The sequence below is a fragment of the Martes martes genome (genome assembly GCF_963455335.1).
Source record: "Martes martes genome assembly, contig: scaffold_65, whole genome shotgun sequence".
NCBI classification, from domain to species: Eukaryota; Metazoa; Chordata; class Mammalia; order Carnivora; family Mustelidae; genus Martes; species Martes martes.
Window position 1 is genome coordinate 4,837 of NW_027666628.1, and position 17,040 is coordinate 21,876.

At 37.9% G+C, this 17,040-nt stretch overlaps 1 protein-coding gene across 1 annotated transcript in view; it reads right to left on the reverse strand.

The window, feature by feature from the left end:
* Window positions 1–200: 200 nt before the first annotated feature.
* Window positions 201–17,040, reverse strand: part of LOC308337872 (ankyrin repeat domain-containing protein 26-like) — a 340,750-nt gene continuing 323,910 nt past the window's right edge. The window contains exons 51-53 of the mRNA XM_080831416.1: window positions 3,028–3,297; window positions 1,971–2,185; window positions 201–741 (exon numbers count right to left, since the gene is read on the reverse strand). Of these exons, the coding sequence (XP_080687542.1) occupies window positions 462–741; window positions 1,971–2,185; window positions 3,028–3,297 (765 nt within the window). The 3' untranslated portion in view covers window positions 201–461. The remainder of the gene's footprint in view (window positions 742–1,970; window positions 2,186–3,027; window positions 3,298–17,040) is intronic.

The following is a 17,040-nucleotide window of genomic DNA, read 5'->3' on the forward strand; positions in this document are numbered from 1 at the left end:
GTACACTCTCTCTCTAAAATAAATAAAATCTTGAAAAAATAATAAAATATGTCAGTTTTGTTATATTTATCAAATAAAGGTACTAATAGGTATCTCTTGAAAGTAAGAGCTCCAGGAACTAAGAAAAAAAGTCAAAATTTTTGCCTCATTTCTTTTTCTTTTTTTTTTTTTTTTAAGATTTTATTTATTTATTTGAGAGAGAGGGAGATCACAAGTAAGCAGAGAGGCAGGCAGAGAGAAAGGAGGAAGCAGGCTCCCCGCTGAGCAGAGAGCCTGATGTGGGGCTCGATCCCAGGACTCTGGGATCATGACCTGAGCTGAAGGCAGAGGCTTTAACCCACTGAGCCACCCAGGTGCCCCTGTCTCATTTCTTTATTAGCACAAATAATTATGACTTTTACTTAGTATGTATTGGTTAGCTAAACAACTCAGAATTTTACCAAATTAAAAACAAAATTATATCAGAAATCTGAAACCCAAGGAAAAAAAGGAAAGATAATATAACTAACCTTGGTCAAGAAAGGCCCGATGTCATTACTTGAACGCCGTGAGTTTGAGGTATGAATCACCACGTCTTCTCTTAGAGCAACATTTCTATTGAATAGTGAACTGTTATGATTAACATTTCTACCATAAGGCAGATCTAGGGCTGGCCTCATATTAATAGTGTCAAGCAAAGGTTGCTTCTGCTGCTTCTCCACCAGAAGTTTGGTACTGGTCTCTGCCAGCCTCTCACTAGTCCTGTTCAGATTACAAAACACAGTGCTTAGTATTTCATCTCTCCCCAATCAGTCCTAAGTTACTTGCATTTCTTTAAGTTTCCATAATAGTAAACAGAATGTGCCATTAAATAGTGTTTTAACATGGTAAATGTGACAGAGCAGACCTACTATGTATAATTATAGGTTTAAAACTGTTCTCAAGAAGTACATATATTTCTAGGGTTCCTAACTAACAAGTAATTCAAATTAAGGAGGGAGAGAAATGGCTATCAGTGATGTCCATGGCTTAACAGGTAATACCTGCTGCCTTCTGGAATGGTTGTACTTCAAAGATTCTTGGGGATGCCATGACACATACTTATATTTAGTAAACCAGTTTAGAGCTGCAAAAATAAACCATCCTGGGGGGTCTGGGTGGCTCAGTCAGTTAACCATCTGCCTTCAGCTCAGGTCAGGATCCCAGAGTCCTGGAATTGAGCCCCACACTGGGCTCCCTGCTCAGCGGGAAGCCTGCTTCTCCCTCACCCTCTGCCTGCTGCTCCCCTCTGCTTGTGCTCACTTGCTCTCTCTGTCAAATAAATATGTAAAATCTCTAAAGGAAAATAAAAATAAAAAAACATCCCTCAAAGACATTTTTCAAGCATTGGCTTTCACCACTCTTGCACACTTCACACATTACCTCAGAGAAATTGGGCATTTGGCACTGAGGAATAATTTAGACGAACAACTGCTAGGGGAGAAGTAGATGGCAGAGTTGTGATCAGAAAGAACTGAAACAGCTCCAGAGGCAATTAGGTTATAACACAGATACCAGGGTACTGGAGGTGGAATCTGCCCTTTCTGTCTGGACCTTTTGGGTTAAAGATGCACTCTTCCAAAAATAAACTAACATTAATAAATAAATATTAATAAACTCATTTCCATTTAGAGTAATTCTGACAACTTTATAATAATATGCTGTCTAAATTATAAACCTCCAAACAATTAATTTAAAGACTAGAAGATCAGATTAACTGAAAATACTCAAGGGAAAAAAATAAAATCATTTAAAACCAAAAATAAGAGAAATGCAAACTGTCTTGGACTAACATTTCAACAGTAAGTTCATTTACAAACATCATTTTTCAAAATTATAGTATCTAGTTGGCTTTCACTTACTACTGTTCTCATGAACGTGGCTCCAAAAAAATTATGGTTTAGAGGCAAATTCATAAGCTAACTCTACTTTCCATGATTGTTTTAACTTACTTGTTCAGTTCATTTGTCGATGACATTCGATGTTTTACTTCTTCTAGGTAGAGGTGCTTGTATCTGTCCAATTCTGTTTTAGTAACATCTTGACAAGTTTTCATTTTGGATAATTCAAATTCCAGCTCTTTAATTCTGAGTTCCATTTGACTTCTTACTGAAGCATTATTATTTTCTCTTAACTGTGCTAAGCTTTCTTGAAATGCTACTTGTGTCTAAAGCAAATTAAAAGCATAGTTTTAAAATTGTTACAATCTGGGTTATTACAGTAGATTTCTTTCTTTTAGTTTTGTGTCAATGATTCAGAGAGCATTTTTAAAGTGAAAAAAAAAGTTGAAATGTAAAATATTTATCATTAATGTGAAGCTGAATTAAATGTGAATAATGTTCATTCTTACATGAGAACTCATGCAATCTGATAATTCAAAGAATAATAAAATCATTTAAATTTTTAAAAAGTGAACAATACAACTTAAGAATAATTGAGGTACATGGGGTGCCCGGCTGACTCAGTCATCTGAGTGCCTGACTCTTGGTTTCTGCTCAGATAGTGATATCAGGGTCCTGGGATAAAGCCCTGTGTCGTACTCAGCATGAAGTATGCCTGGAATTTTCTCTCTACCTGTCCATCCCCCACTCGTGCTTTCCAAATAAATAAATTAGATACTTAATATAAAAAAAAGAATAATCCAAACATGGTACCATTTCTTTTATGTAGACATGCCCAGAATGGAGCCCAAACAAGCAACCGAATGAGCCACCCAGGTACTCCATGGTAAAAATTTTTAAAGCACAATTTTTTCTTTTCCTCTCAATAGCCTTATTTTATACTAACTGGTCTTAAAAAATAAAATAACTTTCTACTGTGAATCATTCTGAAAGATCAATTTAGTGTGAATAATGATGAAAACTGAAATTTTGAAAGGGAAGGAACAAATGCTTCCATTAATTTACCAAATTGCTATAAAGGAAGTAGAGGAAAACTCTACACTGCCTATAACCAAAATGTAATTTGCAGTGAAATGAATTAAAGCATTTTATAGACAAATAAATTAACCTCTAAAAATCTATCGACTTCTTTTAATTTTTCTGCTAGGGTCAATCTTGTCCTTTCTTCAAACTCCTGTTTATATTGTTCTATTTTACTGTATTCTATCACGTTGACTTCTACACAACTTCTGAGGTTTACTACTTGTTGTTCCAACTTCTTTTTATTCTTCTCTAGGTTTTCACATTTCATCTGTATTTCTTTCATAGATGATAATTTCTGAGTAAGAATCTGGTTTTTTGAAGACATAGTTTCCAGTTTTGCTGTAAGATCATCAACCTGCATTAATAAAATAATACAGTTTAGATGTAGAGTGAAACGAGTCTAATGCAAAACTAAGGCGCCAAATTTTTTTTTAAAGATTTTAAATCTCTGCACCAAACATGGGGCTTGAACTCACAACCCCAAGATCAAGAGTCACATATGTTACTGCTGCTCCAGCCAGGTGCTCAAATTTTAAAATAAGTTCATTTTCAACAAAATGTTATCTATATTGTACAGTCTTGGAATGTGGAACCTCAAATAACTCAGAAAATCAAGAACAAAATTAAAACCACTAGGAGTTGCTAAAATCAATCTCTGCTGTCATCCTCTTTGCCACACATTTGTATTTGATTCTTATATTTTTATTTTTCTATGATTGTTTCAGATTTTTCCTCCATAAAATAACTGTAAGTCACGTCTTAGTAGAAAGTGTCTGAACCCTTCCCTCACCTTAACACTCCATAATTTTTTTAAGGATTTTATTTATTTATTTGAGAGGGAGAGAGAGCAAGAGAGCGGCGAGAGCACAAGAGCAGGGAGAGGGAGAAACAGACTCCCCACTGATCAGGAAGCCCAGCATGGGGCTCAATGCCAGCATCCCAGGATCACGACCCAAGCCAAAGGCACTTAACTGAGCCACCCAGGTGCCCTCGTACTCCATAATTTTTAAAGAAGTTTTAGGAATACCATATAGACTTATGTAGGTCTGAGCCAATAAATGCTTACCAAAATAAGACTTTGAAAATAAGACTCTAATTAATGAATCTATAAATACTGATTCTAATGCCATCAGCCTTTTTCTGAATTACAAATGTTTTATGCTAATTTGAATTGCATTCTGAGGAGAAATGATTCACAAGGTTAAGAAAGCACATCTCTCAGTAAAAAAAAAATTAGTGGGGAAAAAAATTTAGTGAGATGATCCATATATTTTTCGACAAAAAAAAAAAAAATTCCTTAACTCGACAGTGTTATAGTCCTTTGTTACTTCCCACAAAATAAGAGAATATACTAAGCAATGAAAATAGCCAAAAAACTTGCTGGAGTTTCAGTTTCAACCAAAAAACTTTCTTCCAGTTGGGAAGACCTCCTTTCCTTTAGATATGATTGGAAAGACAAGGTGAGTGGATGTGGTGGTTTTATAAATTGACACTTCTCCCATGACAATCCCTCCCCTTAATGTGCGCTAGCCTTAGTAACTGGTTCCTAGTGAACAGAATATGGCAGAACTGCTGTGTGATTCTTAAGGCTAGGTTAGAAAATGTGATATAGCTTCCATCTGACTTTCTTCTTCTAGGAAACCTCACCCTTAGAATCCAGCTGTTGTGGGAAAGCCCAGGCTACCTAGTGAGTCTTCATGCAAATATTCCAGCTGAGACTGCCCTAGCTAACCACCTAGCCCAAAGCCAGCCTCAACAGCCAAACATGTGCAGGAACAAGGTTTTAGATGATTCTAGTTCCCAGCTTCCAGTCACCCCAGGTGAGGCCAAATGAAGAAGAAATGAGTTGGCCTTCCTCAGCCTTGTCCAAAGATTTGTGAACAAGATAAATGCTGTTTTGAGCCACTAGGTTTTGAGATGGTTTATTATACAGCAATAAATAACTGGCACAGATACTGATATTAAAATGGGGTGCGGCCATTAAAAAAAAAAACCAAAAAACTAAAACTAAACCTTCTTCGAACCAGGAGGTGGGTGGAACCTGAAAGAAGAGTAAGAGTGCGAAGTGGAGAAGAGTAAGAATGAAAACCAAAAGGGCTTCCAAGAGACTGTTAGTGGAAACCTGATGGCCCCTGAAGAGGCTTACAGCAAAGGCTTCTAGACAAGGGAAGAAAAGGACACTAGAGGGAAAAGGAACTCGTGCCACAAACCACTTGAAAGTAAAACTGATAGGAGAGATAAGCTAAAGAAAGACTATTCAATATGAAGGAACCAGGACTTACTGGGTTCATCTATCTGTTCCTCATTTACAGCCTCTCCACATGCTGTATTGTCAAATAACGCTAAAAGAAAGAGATGGTTTCTGGGTTAAAAGCAAATCCAGGAAGACATGGCCTATGGATGAAGCCAAAACTATAAACCCTTTATTAAGACTTGAGAAGGATTTAAGGTGTGCCTCAAATTTCTTTAAGGATCTTAAGAGTAGGAGAATTTGAAACGCATTGTCAAATGAGAGCTGCACAGGAAACCTGAGGTGAAAAGCTTATCTCAAAAAGACCCGGGAGAATGGCTTTTCTAATGGCATGAAATCCAATCATATTCACGGAAAATTCAAAAAACTAAGATAATTACAGTAGCAAAAACACTGTTTGCGAGCTTGGACTAAAAGAGACCAAGATAGTACAAACTAAAAATAGGCCTTTGAGTCTTAGAAGTCCCACCAGGAGGAAGCAAGCTGAGAACGAAGCTACAAACACAGGTCATTCCTTATGAAAAGGACAGAACCAAGAGCTCCAAGAGTAAAGCAAACAGCCATGGAGAAGCATTCCCATGGTTAGGACTAAGTCCTAACTGAAGAACTGACAGCATGCTTCAGGGTGTGTTTCAAAACTGCTGTGGACTAGTGTGCCTCCCATTTTCTTTCAATGGGAGAGTCCTGAGCAGGTTACCAGAGTGTTCCATTTGGAGTGGTAGAGAACTGCCTTCCTTAATTCCCAAGTGCTCGGATGGAGAGGACTTGGACTCAAGGGACTATACTTCAGGTACCTTATCCCTGCTGTACCTGATTAAGATGGTAAGATCTTGGACTCAAGCTTAAACCCAATGCCAGGAGAACTGAGATTTGTGGGAGGTATGGGGGGAAGGTGAGTGTATTTTTCATGTGGGAGGAATACAAAAATTTGTGGCCACTGGGTAAATCATGCTGCTTTTTAAATGTGTCCATAGGTTTTTAAATATTCATTCCATTTAAAAAAAGACCATGGGCCTACCTTCGTGACTTTCTCCTAACAGAATATGGTGAATGTGATGCTCTGTGTATTCCAAGGCTAGATTACAAAAGACAACAGAGCTTCTGCCTTGCTCTGCAGCTCAGGCAGCTTCCTTGGAATTGAGCCCCCCATCTTGTAAGAAAGTTCAGGCCACAAAGAGGCTAGTGTGCCAGTGTAAGTGTTTTGGCTGCCTGCCCCAACTATAGCCCTAGGCAACAGCCAGCATCAACACCACCAGATGTGAGTGAACAAATCTTCAAACAGTTCCAGCCCCAAGACTTTCAGCTGCCCCACCTGAAGCTAGGGGAAGAGAACAACCTGTGCTGGCCACACTTTTCCTAACAGTAGATTTGTGAACGAAATAAATGTTATTTATTTAAGCCACTAAACTTTGGGGAGTTTGTTAAGAAAAAACAAACAGAAAAATGGATGACAAAAAGAGTTAATAAAATACATAATTTATATAGTAGAAATTGGTCTCCATTAAAGTGGGAAGTAGTAAATGTTAAGATTAATTGTTTTAAATTTTTTAAAATTTATTCATTTGGGAGAGATACGGAGAGACAGAGCACAGGCAGGGGGAGAGGCAGAGGGAGAGGGAGAAGCAGACTCCCTGCTGAGCTGGGAGCCTAACATGGGACTCAATCCCAGGGCCTGGAGATCATGACCTGAGCTAAAGGCAGACAAACCATCTGAGCCACCCAGGTGCCCCTAAGATTAATTTAATAATGACAAACAGTGCTAATGAGAAGAAGCCCATAACTAGAAGCAAGATCTAAGAAGTTTTTCTTTCTGTTTTCCCCCATTTAGAATGTCATTACCTGTGCATTTTTTATATATGACCTTTATTATGTTGAAGTACATTCCTTCTAAACCTACTTTGTTGAGGGTTTTTATCATGAATGGATGTTGTACTTTTTTATCATGAATGGATGTTGCACTTTGTCAAATGCTTTTTTTAAAACATTTTATTTATTTATTTGACGGACAGAGATCACAAGTAGGCAGAGAGGCAGGCAGAGAGAGAGAGGGGGAAGCAGGCTCCCCTCTGAGCACAGCACGGAGCCCGATGCGGGGCTAGATCCCAGGACACCGGAATCATGACCTGAGCCAAAGGCAGAGGATTTAACCCACTGAGCCACCCAGGTGCCCCTCAAATGCTTTTTCTACATCTTTTGAAATGATCAGATGATTCTTCTCCTTTTATTAATTTGGTGTATCACAATGATTGATTTGCTGATATTAAAACACCCCCATAACCTAGGAATAAATCCCATTTGATCATGGTGATGATTTTTTTTAATGTACTGTTGGATTCAGTTTGCGAGTATTTTGTTGAGGATTTTTGCATCCATGCTCACCAAAGATACTGGCTTAGAGTTCTTTTTGTGGTGTCTTTGTCTCATTTTGGTATCAGCGTAATACTGGCCTCATAGAATGAATTTGGAGTTTTTCCTTCCTTTTCTGTTTTTTGGAATAGTTTGAGAATGGGTACTAACTCTTCCTTTAAATGCTCGGTAGAATTTGCCTCTGGTCCCGGACTTGTGTTTGATCATAGTTTTTTGATTAATGATTCAATTTCTTCGCTGGTTTTCAGTCTGTTCAAATTTTCTATTCTTGTTTCAGTGCTGGTCATTTATATGTTTCTAGGAATTTATCCATTTCTTCTACATTGTCCAAATTGTTGGCATATAGTTGTTCATAATATTCTTTCATAATTGTCTGCATTTCTGTGGTGTTGGTTGTTATTTCTCCTCTCTCATCTGTGATATTATTTGGGTCCTTCTTCTCTTCTTTCTGATAACTCTGGCTAAAGCCTTATTGGTTTTATTAATTTTTTTTAAAAAACCAGCTCCTGGTTTCATTGATCTCTCCTATTTTTGTCTTTTTTAAGTTTCTATAGTGTTTACTTCTGCTCTAATTTTTAAAAAAAATTTATTTGAGAGAGAGAGAAAGTGGGGAGAGGATCAAATGGAGAGGGAGTGAGAGAACCCTCAAGTAGACTCCCCACTGAGCACAGAGCCAGAAGCAGGGCTCAATCCCAGGTCTCTGAGATCATGACCTGAGCTGAAATCAAGAGTCTGCTGCTTAACCAACTGAGCCACCTACTACTACTACTGCTCTAATTTTTATTATCTCCTTCCTTCTGCTGACTTTAGGCTTCATTTGTTGTTCTTTTTCTAGCTTCTTTAGGTGAAGGTAAGGTTGTTGTAGATTTTTCTGATTTCTTGAGGTAGGCCTGTATTGCTATATACTTCCCTCTTAGAACCATATTTACTGTATCTCAAAAGTTTGGGCAATTGTGTTTTCATTTTCATTTGCTTCCATGTATTTTTTTTAAATTTATTCTTTTATTTCCTTGTTGCTCCATTCATTGTTTAGTAGAATGTTACTTAACCAACATGTATTTGTGGTCTTTCACATTGTTTCCTGTGGCTGACTTCTAATTTAATAGTATTATGATCAGAAAAGGTGCATGGTATGACTTCAATCTTCTTTTATTTATTAAGACCGGTTTTGTGGGTATTATGGAGGGCACGTATTACATGGAGCACTGGGTGTGGTGCATAAACAATGAATTTGGGAACACTGAAAAAAAATAAAATTAAATTTAAAAAGAAAGACTTGTTTTGTGGCCTAATATGTGATCTATTCTACAGAATGTTGCAGAATGTGTATTCTGTTGTTTAAGGATGGAATATTTTGAATATATCTCCTTAGTCCACCCAGTCCAGTGCATCATATAAAGCCACTGTTTCCTTGTTGACTTTCTGATCTGTCCACTGATGTAAGTGGTGTGTTAAAGTGCCTAGCTATTGATTTTTTTTCTTGCTTCCTTTTTTATTTCTTTTTTTACACATTTTATTTTTTTTTAATTTTTTATTTCTTTTCAGCGTAACTCTATTCATTGTTTTTTCACCACACCCAGTGCTCCATGCAATCCGTGCCCTCCTTAATATCCACCACCTGGTTCCCCCAACCTCCCACCCCCCGCCCCTTCAAAACCCTCAGGTTGTTTTTCAGAGTCCATAGTCTCTCATAGTTCACCTCCCCTTCCAATTTCCCTCAACTCCCTTCTCCTCTCCATCTCCCCTTTTCCTCCATGTTATTTGTTATGCTCCACAAATAAGTGAAACCATATGATACTTGACTCTCTCTGCTTGACTTATTTCACTCAGCATAATCTCTTCCAGTCCCGTCCATGTTGCTACAAATGTTGGGTATTCATCCTTTCTAATGGAGGCATAATACTCCATAGTGTATATGGACCACATCTTCGTTATCCATTCATCCGTTGAAGGGCATCTTGGTTCTTTCCACAGTTTGGAGACCGTGGCCATTGCTGCTATAAACATTGGGGTACATATGGCCCTTCTTTTCACTACATCTGTATCTTTTGGGTAAATACCCAGTAGTGCAATTGCAGGGTCAGAGGGAAGCTCTATTTTTAATTTCTTGAGGAATCTCCACACTATTCTCCAAAGTGGCTGCACCAATTTGCATTCCCACCAACAGTGTAACAGGGTTCCCCTTTCTCCACATCCTCTCCAACACATGTTGTTTCCTGTCTTGCTAATTTTGGCCATTCTAACTGGTGTAAGGTGGTATCTCAATGTGGTTTTAATTTGGATCTCCCTGATGGCTAGTGATGATGAACATTTTTTCATGTGTCTGATAGCCATTTGTATGTCTTCATTAGAGAAGTGTCTGTTCATGTCTTCTGCCCATTTTTTGATATGATTGTCCTTTTTGTGTGTGTTGAGTTTGAGGAGTTCTTTATAGATCCTGGATATCAACCTTTTGTCTGTACTGTCATTTGCAAATATCTTCTCCCATTCCGCGGGTTGCCTCTTTGTTTTGTTGACTGTTTCCTTTGCTGTGCAGAAGCTTTTGATCTTGATGAAGTCCCCAAAGTTCATTTTTGCTTTTGTTTCCTTCACCTTTGGAGACATATCTTGAAAGATGTTGCTGTGGCTGATATCAAAGAGGTTACTGCCTATGTTCTCCTCTAGGATTCTGATGGGTTCCTGTCTTACATTGAGGCCTTTTATCCATTTCGAGTTTATCTTTGTGTACGGTGTAAGAGAATGGCCGAGTTTCATTCTTCTACATATAGCTGTCCAGTTTTCCCAGCACCATTTATTGAAGAGACTATCTTTTCTCCACTGGATATTTTTTCCTGTTTTGTCAAAGATTATTTGACCATAGACTTGAGGGTCCATATCTGGGCTCTCTACTCGGTTCCACTGGTCTATATGTCTGTTTTTATGCCAGTACCATGCTGTCTTGGTGATCACAGCTTTGTAGTAAAGCTTGAAATCAGGTAACGTGATGCCGCCAGTTTTATTTTTGTTTTTCAACATTTCCTTAGCGATTCGGGGTCTCTTCTGATTCCATACAAATTTTAGGATTATTTGCTCCAGCTCTTTGAAAAATACCGGTGGAATTTTGATCGGAATGGCATTAAAAGTATAGACTGCTCTAGGCAGTATAGACATTTTAACAATGTTCATTCTTCTTCATAAAATCTATCTATGAAAGACCCACAGCAAATATCATCCTCAATGGGAAAAAGCTTGCAGCCTTCCCGTTGAGATCAGGAACACGACAAGGATGCCCACTCTCACCACTCTTGTTCAACATAGTATTAGAAGTCCTAGCAACAGCAATCAGACAACAAAGAGAAATAAAAGGTATCCGAATTGGCAAGGAAAAAGTCAAACTCCCTGTCTTCACAGATGACATGATTCTTTATATGGAAAACCCAAAAGACTCCACCCCCAAACTACTAGAACTCATACAGCAATTCAGTAACGTGGCAGGATACAAAGTCAATGTACAGAAATCAGTGGCTTTCTTATACATTAACAATGAAAATACAGAAAGGGAAATTAGAGAATCGATTCCATTTATTATAGCACCAAGAACAATAAGATACCTGGGAATAAACCTAACCAAAGAGGTAAAGGATCTGTACTCGAGGAACTACAGAACACTCATTAAAGAAACTGAAGAAGACACAAGAAGATGGAAGACCATTCCATGCTCTTGGATTAGAAGAATAAACTATTGATTATTTCTATTCCTTCCTAAAATATCCAAATTGTACATTGTCTTCATGGATACTTTTGCAATTAGGAATAAAAGCAATGAATTTCATTTAAAACATATATAATAAAATTAAAGGGCCCTAGTATTATTGTATTATTATCAATTAGTTCTTTTATTTTAGTCATTAATTGTTTTATGTACTTGGGTGATCCCATGTTGGGTGCATAAATATTTACAATAGATAGTTCTTCTTCCTGTCAGACTGTCCTCTTTATTATGATATAGTGCTCTTGTCTCTTACTATAGTCGTTCTTTCAGACTCTATTTTGTCCAACATAAGTATTACTATTCTGGCTTTCTTTTGATATCCACTTGCAAGATACATGTTTTTTCCATCCCTTGACTTCCAATCTGCAGGTGTCCTTATGACAAAAAGAAAGCTCTTGCAAGCGGCTTATACATGGGTCTTGTTTTTTCTTCTTCTTCTTCTTTTTTTTTAATCCACTCTGACATCCTATGTCTTTTGATTAGAGCACTTACCCCATTTATATCCAAAGTAATTATTGATAGATATGTATTTCTCATTTTACTACTTGCTTTGTGGTTGTTTCTAGAGATTTTCTCTGACCATTTTTTGTGTCTTCGATGTTTTACTGGTTTTCTTTAGTGATATATTTGGATTTCTTTCTCCTCTTTGAGTGTTTATCAGTGGTTTTGTTTTCTTTTTAGAGATGGCATGAGTGGAGTGGGGAGAGGGAAAGGAATCTTAAGCAGACTCCATGGCTGGAATAGAGAGCAGTGCAGGGCTCAATCTCACAACCCTGAGATTATGACCTGAGCTGAGATCAAGTCAGATGCTTAACCAACTAAGCCACCCAGGCACCACTATTAGTGGTTTTTGATATATAATTTGTATATAACCTCTTCTGCATATAGCAGTCTATATTAAGCTGCTGGTCTTTAAGTTTGAGCCCTTTCTTTTCTCTTCTCCCCATGCTTTAGGTAAGGTATTATATTTTATATCCTTTTTTCCTGAGTTCCTTAACTTAGTTTTTATGTAAATGTTCATTTTTGCTACTTTTGTGCTTCCTGCCCTTATACTGTCACATTTGGTCTCTTCTTTCCACTCAAAGGGTCCCCTTTAATATTTCCTGTGGGGCTAGTTTAGTAGTCACAAACTCATTTAGTTTTTAATCTGGGAAACTCTATCTCTCCTATTCTGAGTAATAGGCTTGATGGATAGAGTATTCTTGGCTACAGATTTTTCCCATTCACCACGTTGAATAGATAATACCACTCCCTTCTGGCTTGCAAAGTTTCTGCTGAAAAAGTTCCTGCTAGCCTTAAGGGGTTTCCCCTGGAAGTTACTGACTTGCTTTCCTGTTTTTAAGATGTTTTCTTGATCAGTATATTTTGCAAATTCAATTCCAATAGGTCTTGGTGTTGGCCTACTATTGTTGATTTTGATAGTTTTCTGTGTCTCCTGGATCTTGATGTCTTTTGCCTTCCCTAGATTAGGGAAGTTTTCTGCTATTATTTCTAGAAACAACTTTTCTTACACCTTTTTTCTCTCTTCTTCTACTGGGACTCCTATAACATGAATGTTATTACATTTGATGGAGTCACTGAGTTCCCTAGGTCTGGTCTCATTTTGCATAATTCTTCTTTCTCTCCCTTCTTTGGCTTCATTGCTTTCCATTACTTTGACTTCTAAGTTGTTAATTTGTTCCTCTGTTTTTTCCAGCCTGCTGTTCATTGCATTAGGTGTGTTTCTTATCTCATTTATTCCACTCTTCATCTCTGATTCTTTTTTAGCTCTTTTATCTCTGTTGTAAGGATCTCACTGATGTTGTCCGTTCTTTTCTCAAGTCCAGTGAGTATCCCTATGATCACTGCTTTAAATCCTCCATCAGGCATGATATTTACATCTGTCTCACTTCAATCTCTGGACCCATGGCCTTATCCTGTTCTTTTGTTTGAGATAAATTCCTCTGTTTTCTCATTTTATCTAAGTCTCTACCAGCTTCTCTGTGTTAAAAAAGCCAGTTACATCATCTGCTCCCGAAAGTAATGGACTTATGAAAAAAGACGTCATGTAGTGCCCAGGGTCTCATGCTTAGGGGAGAATCTCTAGTGTGCGCTGCATGCACTCTGCTGTTGTGTTCTGGCTGCTCTGTCCTTCAGGCCAGACATCTGCAGAGGCTCTCCCTCACTGCTGTGGGCAGTGTTTAGTACCTGGCCTGAAGGTAGCAACTTTTAACTAGGTGTGCTCTGGTGTGCTTGTGAAATGAGACCTGACACCACCTCCACTGGAACTGAGGCCCTCCCGAATCTGGTCAGATGTGGTGTGGGCAGGGACTTGTGCTGATTTTCTGGGGGGAAAGGCCTGCTGTGGTGGAACTGAGGCAAGAATGATTGAGCAGGGCAGTTCCTCTGGAGTGCAAGGGGATGGTGCTCGGTGTAAGCAGATTAGGCAGCCAGTGTCAGAGCTGCACTGTGTCCCACAGATGGCTCTGTGCTTGTGCTGAGGGGCACTGGAGGGAAATGGTACAAGCTGGTTCCTTTGTTCCTAGAGAGGGGTCTCTGTGAACACTGCCTCTCAGGGAAATGCTCTGAGAAGACTGAGTAATTTCCCTACTGTATGCCCCAGACACTGTTCAGATCACTGTTTCCATGCTGCATGTTCCCAGGTGGTTTGCCTGCCTTCTCTCCAAGAGCAGCACAGTGCCCTACAGGCTCTATCCCAGCCAAACCCAGTGACTTTTAGAATTCCAGGTTTTAAGTCCCCCTAGTTGTAAGAACTCATGACATTATACTCCTCTCACTTTCCTGTGTAGTCAGTGGCTACAGGGAAACGTTCTCTTTGTGCAGACCCGTGTCTCGCTCCTGCCCTTCTCCATGACCATGACTCCCCTCCTCTGCAGCCGCCAGGATCTGTTTCTCTCCTAAACCACATCTCTGTACTTCCTACCTTCTTTGATGTGGCCTCTTCTCTCTAATAGTGGACTTTGGTTCTGTTAGTCTTCAGGGATTAGTTGAAACTAGGCTCCTCTTACTCTGCCACCTTCTTCCTTTCTCTTAAGATATTTTTCTAAGATTCCCTTCAATTACAAATTATTACAACTGGCAGGAACACCTTTCCAGAATTTCCAGAATTTCCCCACAAGCTAGGGGAAAAGAAAAACTCGCGAGCAGAGAGACAATATGATTTTAAGTATAATAGCTGAAAAACTAGAAATAGTTTAATAACCAAAATTTGACCTTTTACCTGATTTCCATTAACTGAAATTCTAAAAGAAATAGGCAGATTAGAGTATTTTTTAACCAATCTAATACTCAATCTTTATTCTGCTTTCATCAGTGAGGAAATAAAGAGAACATTATGGAATCATTTTTAATCTTTTCAGTAGAAAATGAAATGTACTATCCTTTGGCATTATTTAAATTGAATATAACTTCTCCTTTATTTTACTCGAAGCTTGTTTATGTGGGGAGGTAAGTAAGACCGTCTCGTCTTTATGTTGTGCCACAAAGCTTTCCTAGATCATACAAACAGGCTTTGAAATTTTTTTTGGAATTTAAACTGATTATCTACTATTTGTCTCTGATAATTCCTTTAAGTAAAACCTGATAATTTATAGCTGTATTCTGGAAATAATGTAATAAATATTTATTCCATTAATTACATATTGAGCTATTAAAGTACATATTATTCTATTTAAACTAAAAGAAGACAGATAAAGACACCTGTGTTTTCTGAGAATGTAGGATCTCTGCCAAGAACAGGATCAATACCAGTGTTATACACAAGAACCAGGTCAAAAGAGTATCTAATTGTGAGTTGCAATTCTGGATTAGCAAGATTTCAAAACAGGAAAGCTGAAGGCCCAGAGTTCATCTTTTCCTTCCTACATGGTGAAATTTATGGATGAGTCTACACTTTATAACAAGTTCATAAAACGTAATGAAGTAAATAGTAGATAGCAGATCCCACAACCAAGATTTGATGAAAATGGATATGCGAGGCACTGAGTGAGAGACTAAAGATATGAATGGAGAAAAGAAACAGGACTCTAGCTTTTTGAGCCTAACTTCTCATTGGATCATGGAGTCAGCAAGGCATAAGTTGGTAAAAGTCTCCTTTTTAAGAAGCAAAAAATGTCTACAGGAGTAAAGATAAGTTCTCCTACAGTGACTTTTTATTATTATATAAGTGAGTGGTAATTTGCAAGATGACTAGGGAAGATGTCTCATAAAATTTGATTGGACAGTGACATAAGGATAGACATATAGATCAATGTATTAGAATTGACAATCTAAAAAGAAATTGCTACATTATGGTGAACCGACATACAACGAGGGTATAAAACAATTAAATGGAATAAGAATAGTCTTTTTAACAAATGGTACTAGGACAAATGGATGTCCGCATGCAAAGTAATAAAATTAAACCTCTACCTCATAGCATATATACAAAATTAACTCAAAACTTAAGAGCTAAAACTATTAAAAAAAACTTAGAAAAAAACATAGGTGTATCATTTGTGACTGGATTTGGCAACAGTTTCTTAGATATGACACCAAAAGACAAAAAAATATTAAGTATATTTCATCAAAATTAAAAACGTCTTTGCTTCAAACGTCACCATCAATAAAGTGAAAAGTCAAGCTACTGAATAAGAGAAAAGATTTGAAAATCTTATATCTGATAAGGGATCTGTATTTAGAATATGCAAATAACTCTTACAATAATGAAAAGACAATCCAATAAAGAAGTGGGCAAAATAATTGATTCAGTCTTTAAGGAAGATATAGAAATGGATAATAACACACATAAAAAGATGAGATGCTCAACATAATTAAGTTTTTGTGGGTTTTTTTTAACATTTTATTTGTTTATTTGACAGACAGAGAGAACACAAGCAGGGGGAGCTGCAAAGGAAGAGGGAGAAGTAGGCCCTCTGCTGAGCAGGGAGCCTAATGCAGGGCTTGATGCCGAAGGCATCACAATTCCAGACTTCAAGCTCTATGACAAAGCTGTCATCATCAAGACAGTGTAGTACTGGCACAAAAACAGACACATAGATCAATGAAACAGAATAGAGAGCCCAGAAATGGACCCTCAAGTCTATGGTCAACTAATCTTCGACAAAGCAAGAAAGAATGTCCAATGGAAAAAAGACAGTCTCTTCAACAAATAGTGTTGGGAAAATTGAACAACCCCAAGCAGAAGAATGCAACTGGACCATCTTCTTATACCACACACAAAAATAGACTCCAAATGGATGAAAGACCTCAATGTGAGAAAGGAATCCATCAAAATCCTTGAGGAGAACACAGACGGCAACCTCTTTGACCTCAGCCACAACAACTTCTTCCTAGAAACATCCCCCAAAGCAAGGGGAGCAAGGGCAAAAATGAGCTATTGGGACTTCATGAAGAGCAAAAGCTCTTTGCACAGCAAAGGAAACAGTCAACACAACCAAAAGACAACTGACAGAATGGGAGAAGATATTTGCAAATGGCATATCAGATAAAGGGCTAGTATCCAAAACCTATAAAGAACTTATCATACTCAACACCCAAAGAACAAATAATCCAATCAGGAAACTGGCAGAGGACATGAACAGACATTCCTGCAAAGAAGACACCCAAATGGCCAACAGACAGATGAAAAAGTGCTCAACATCACTTGGCATCAAGGACATACAAATCAAAACTACACTGAGATACCATCTCCTACTAGTCAGAATGGCTAAAATTAACAAGTCAGGAAA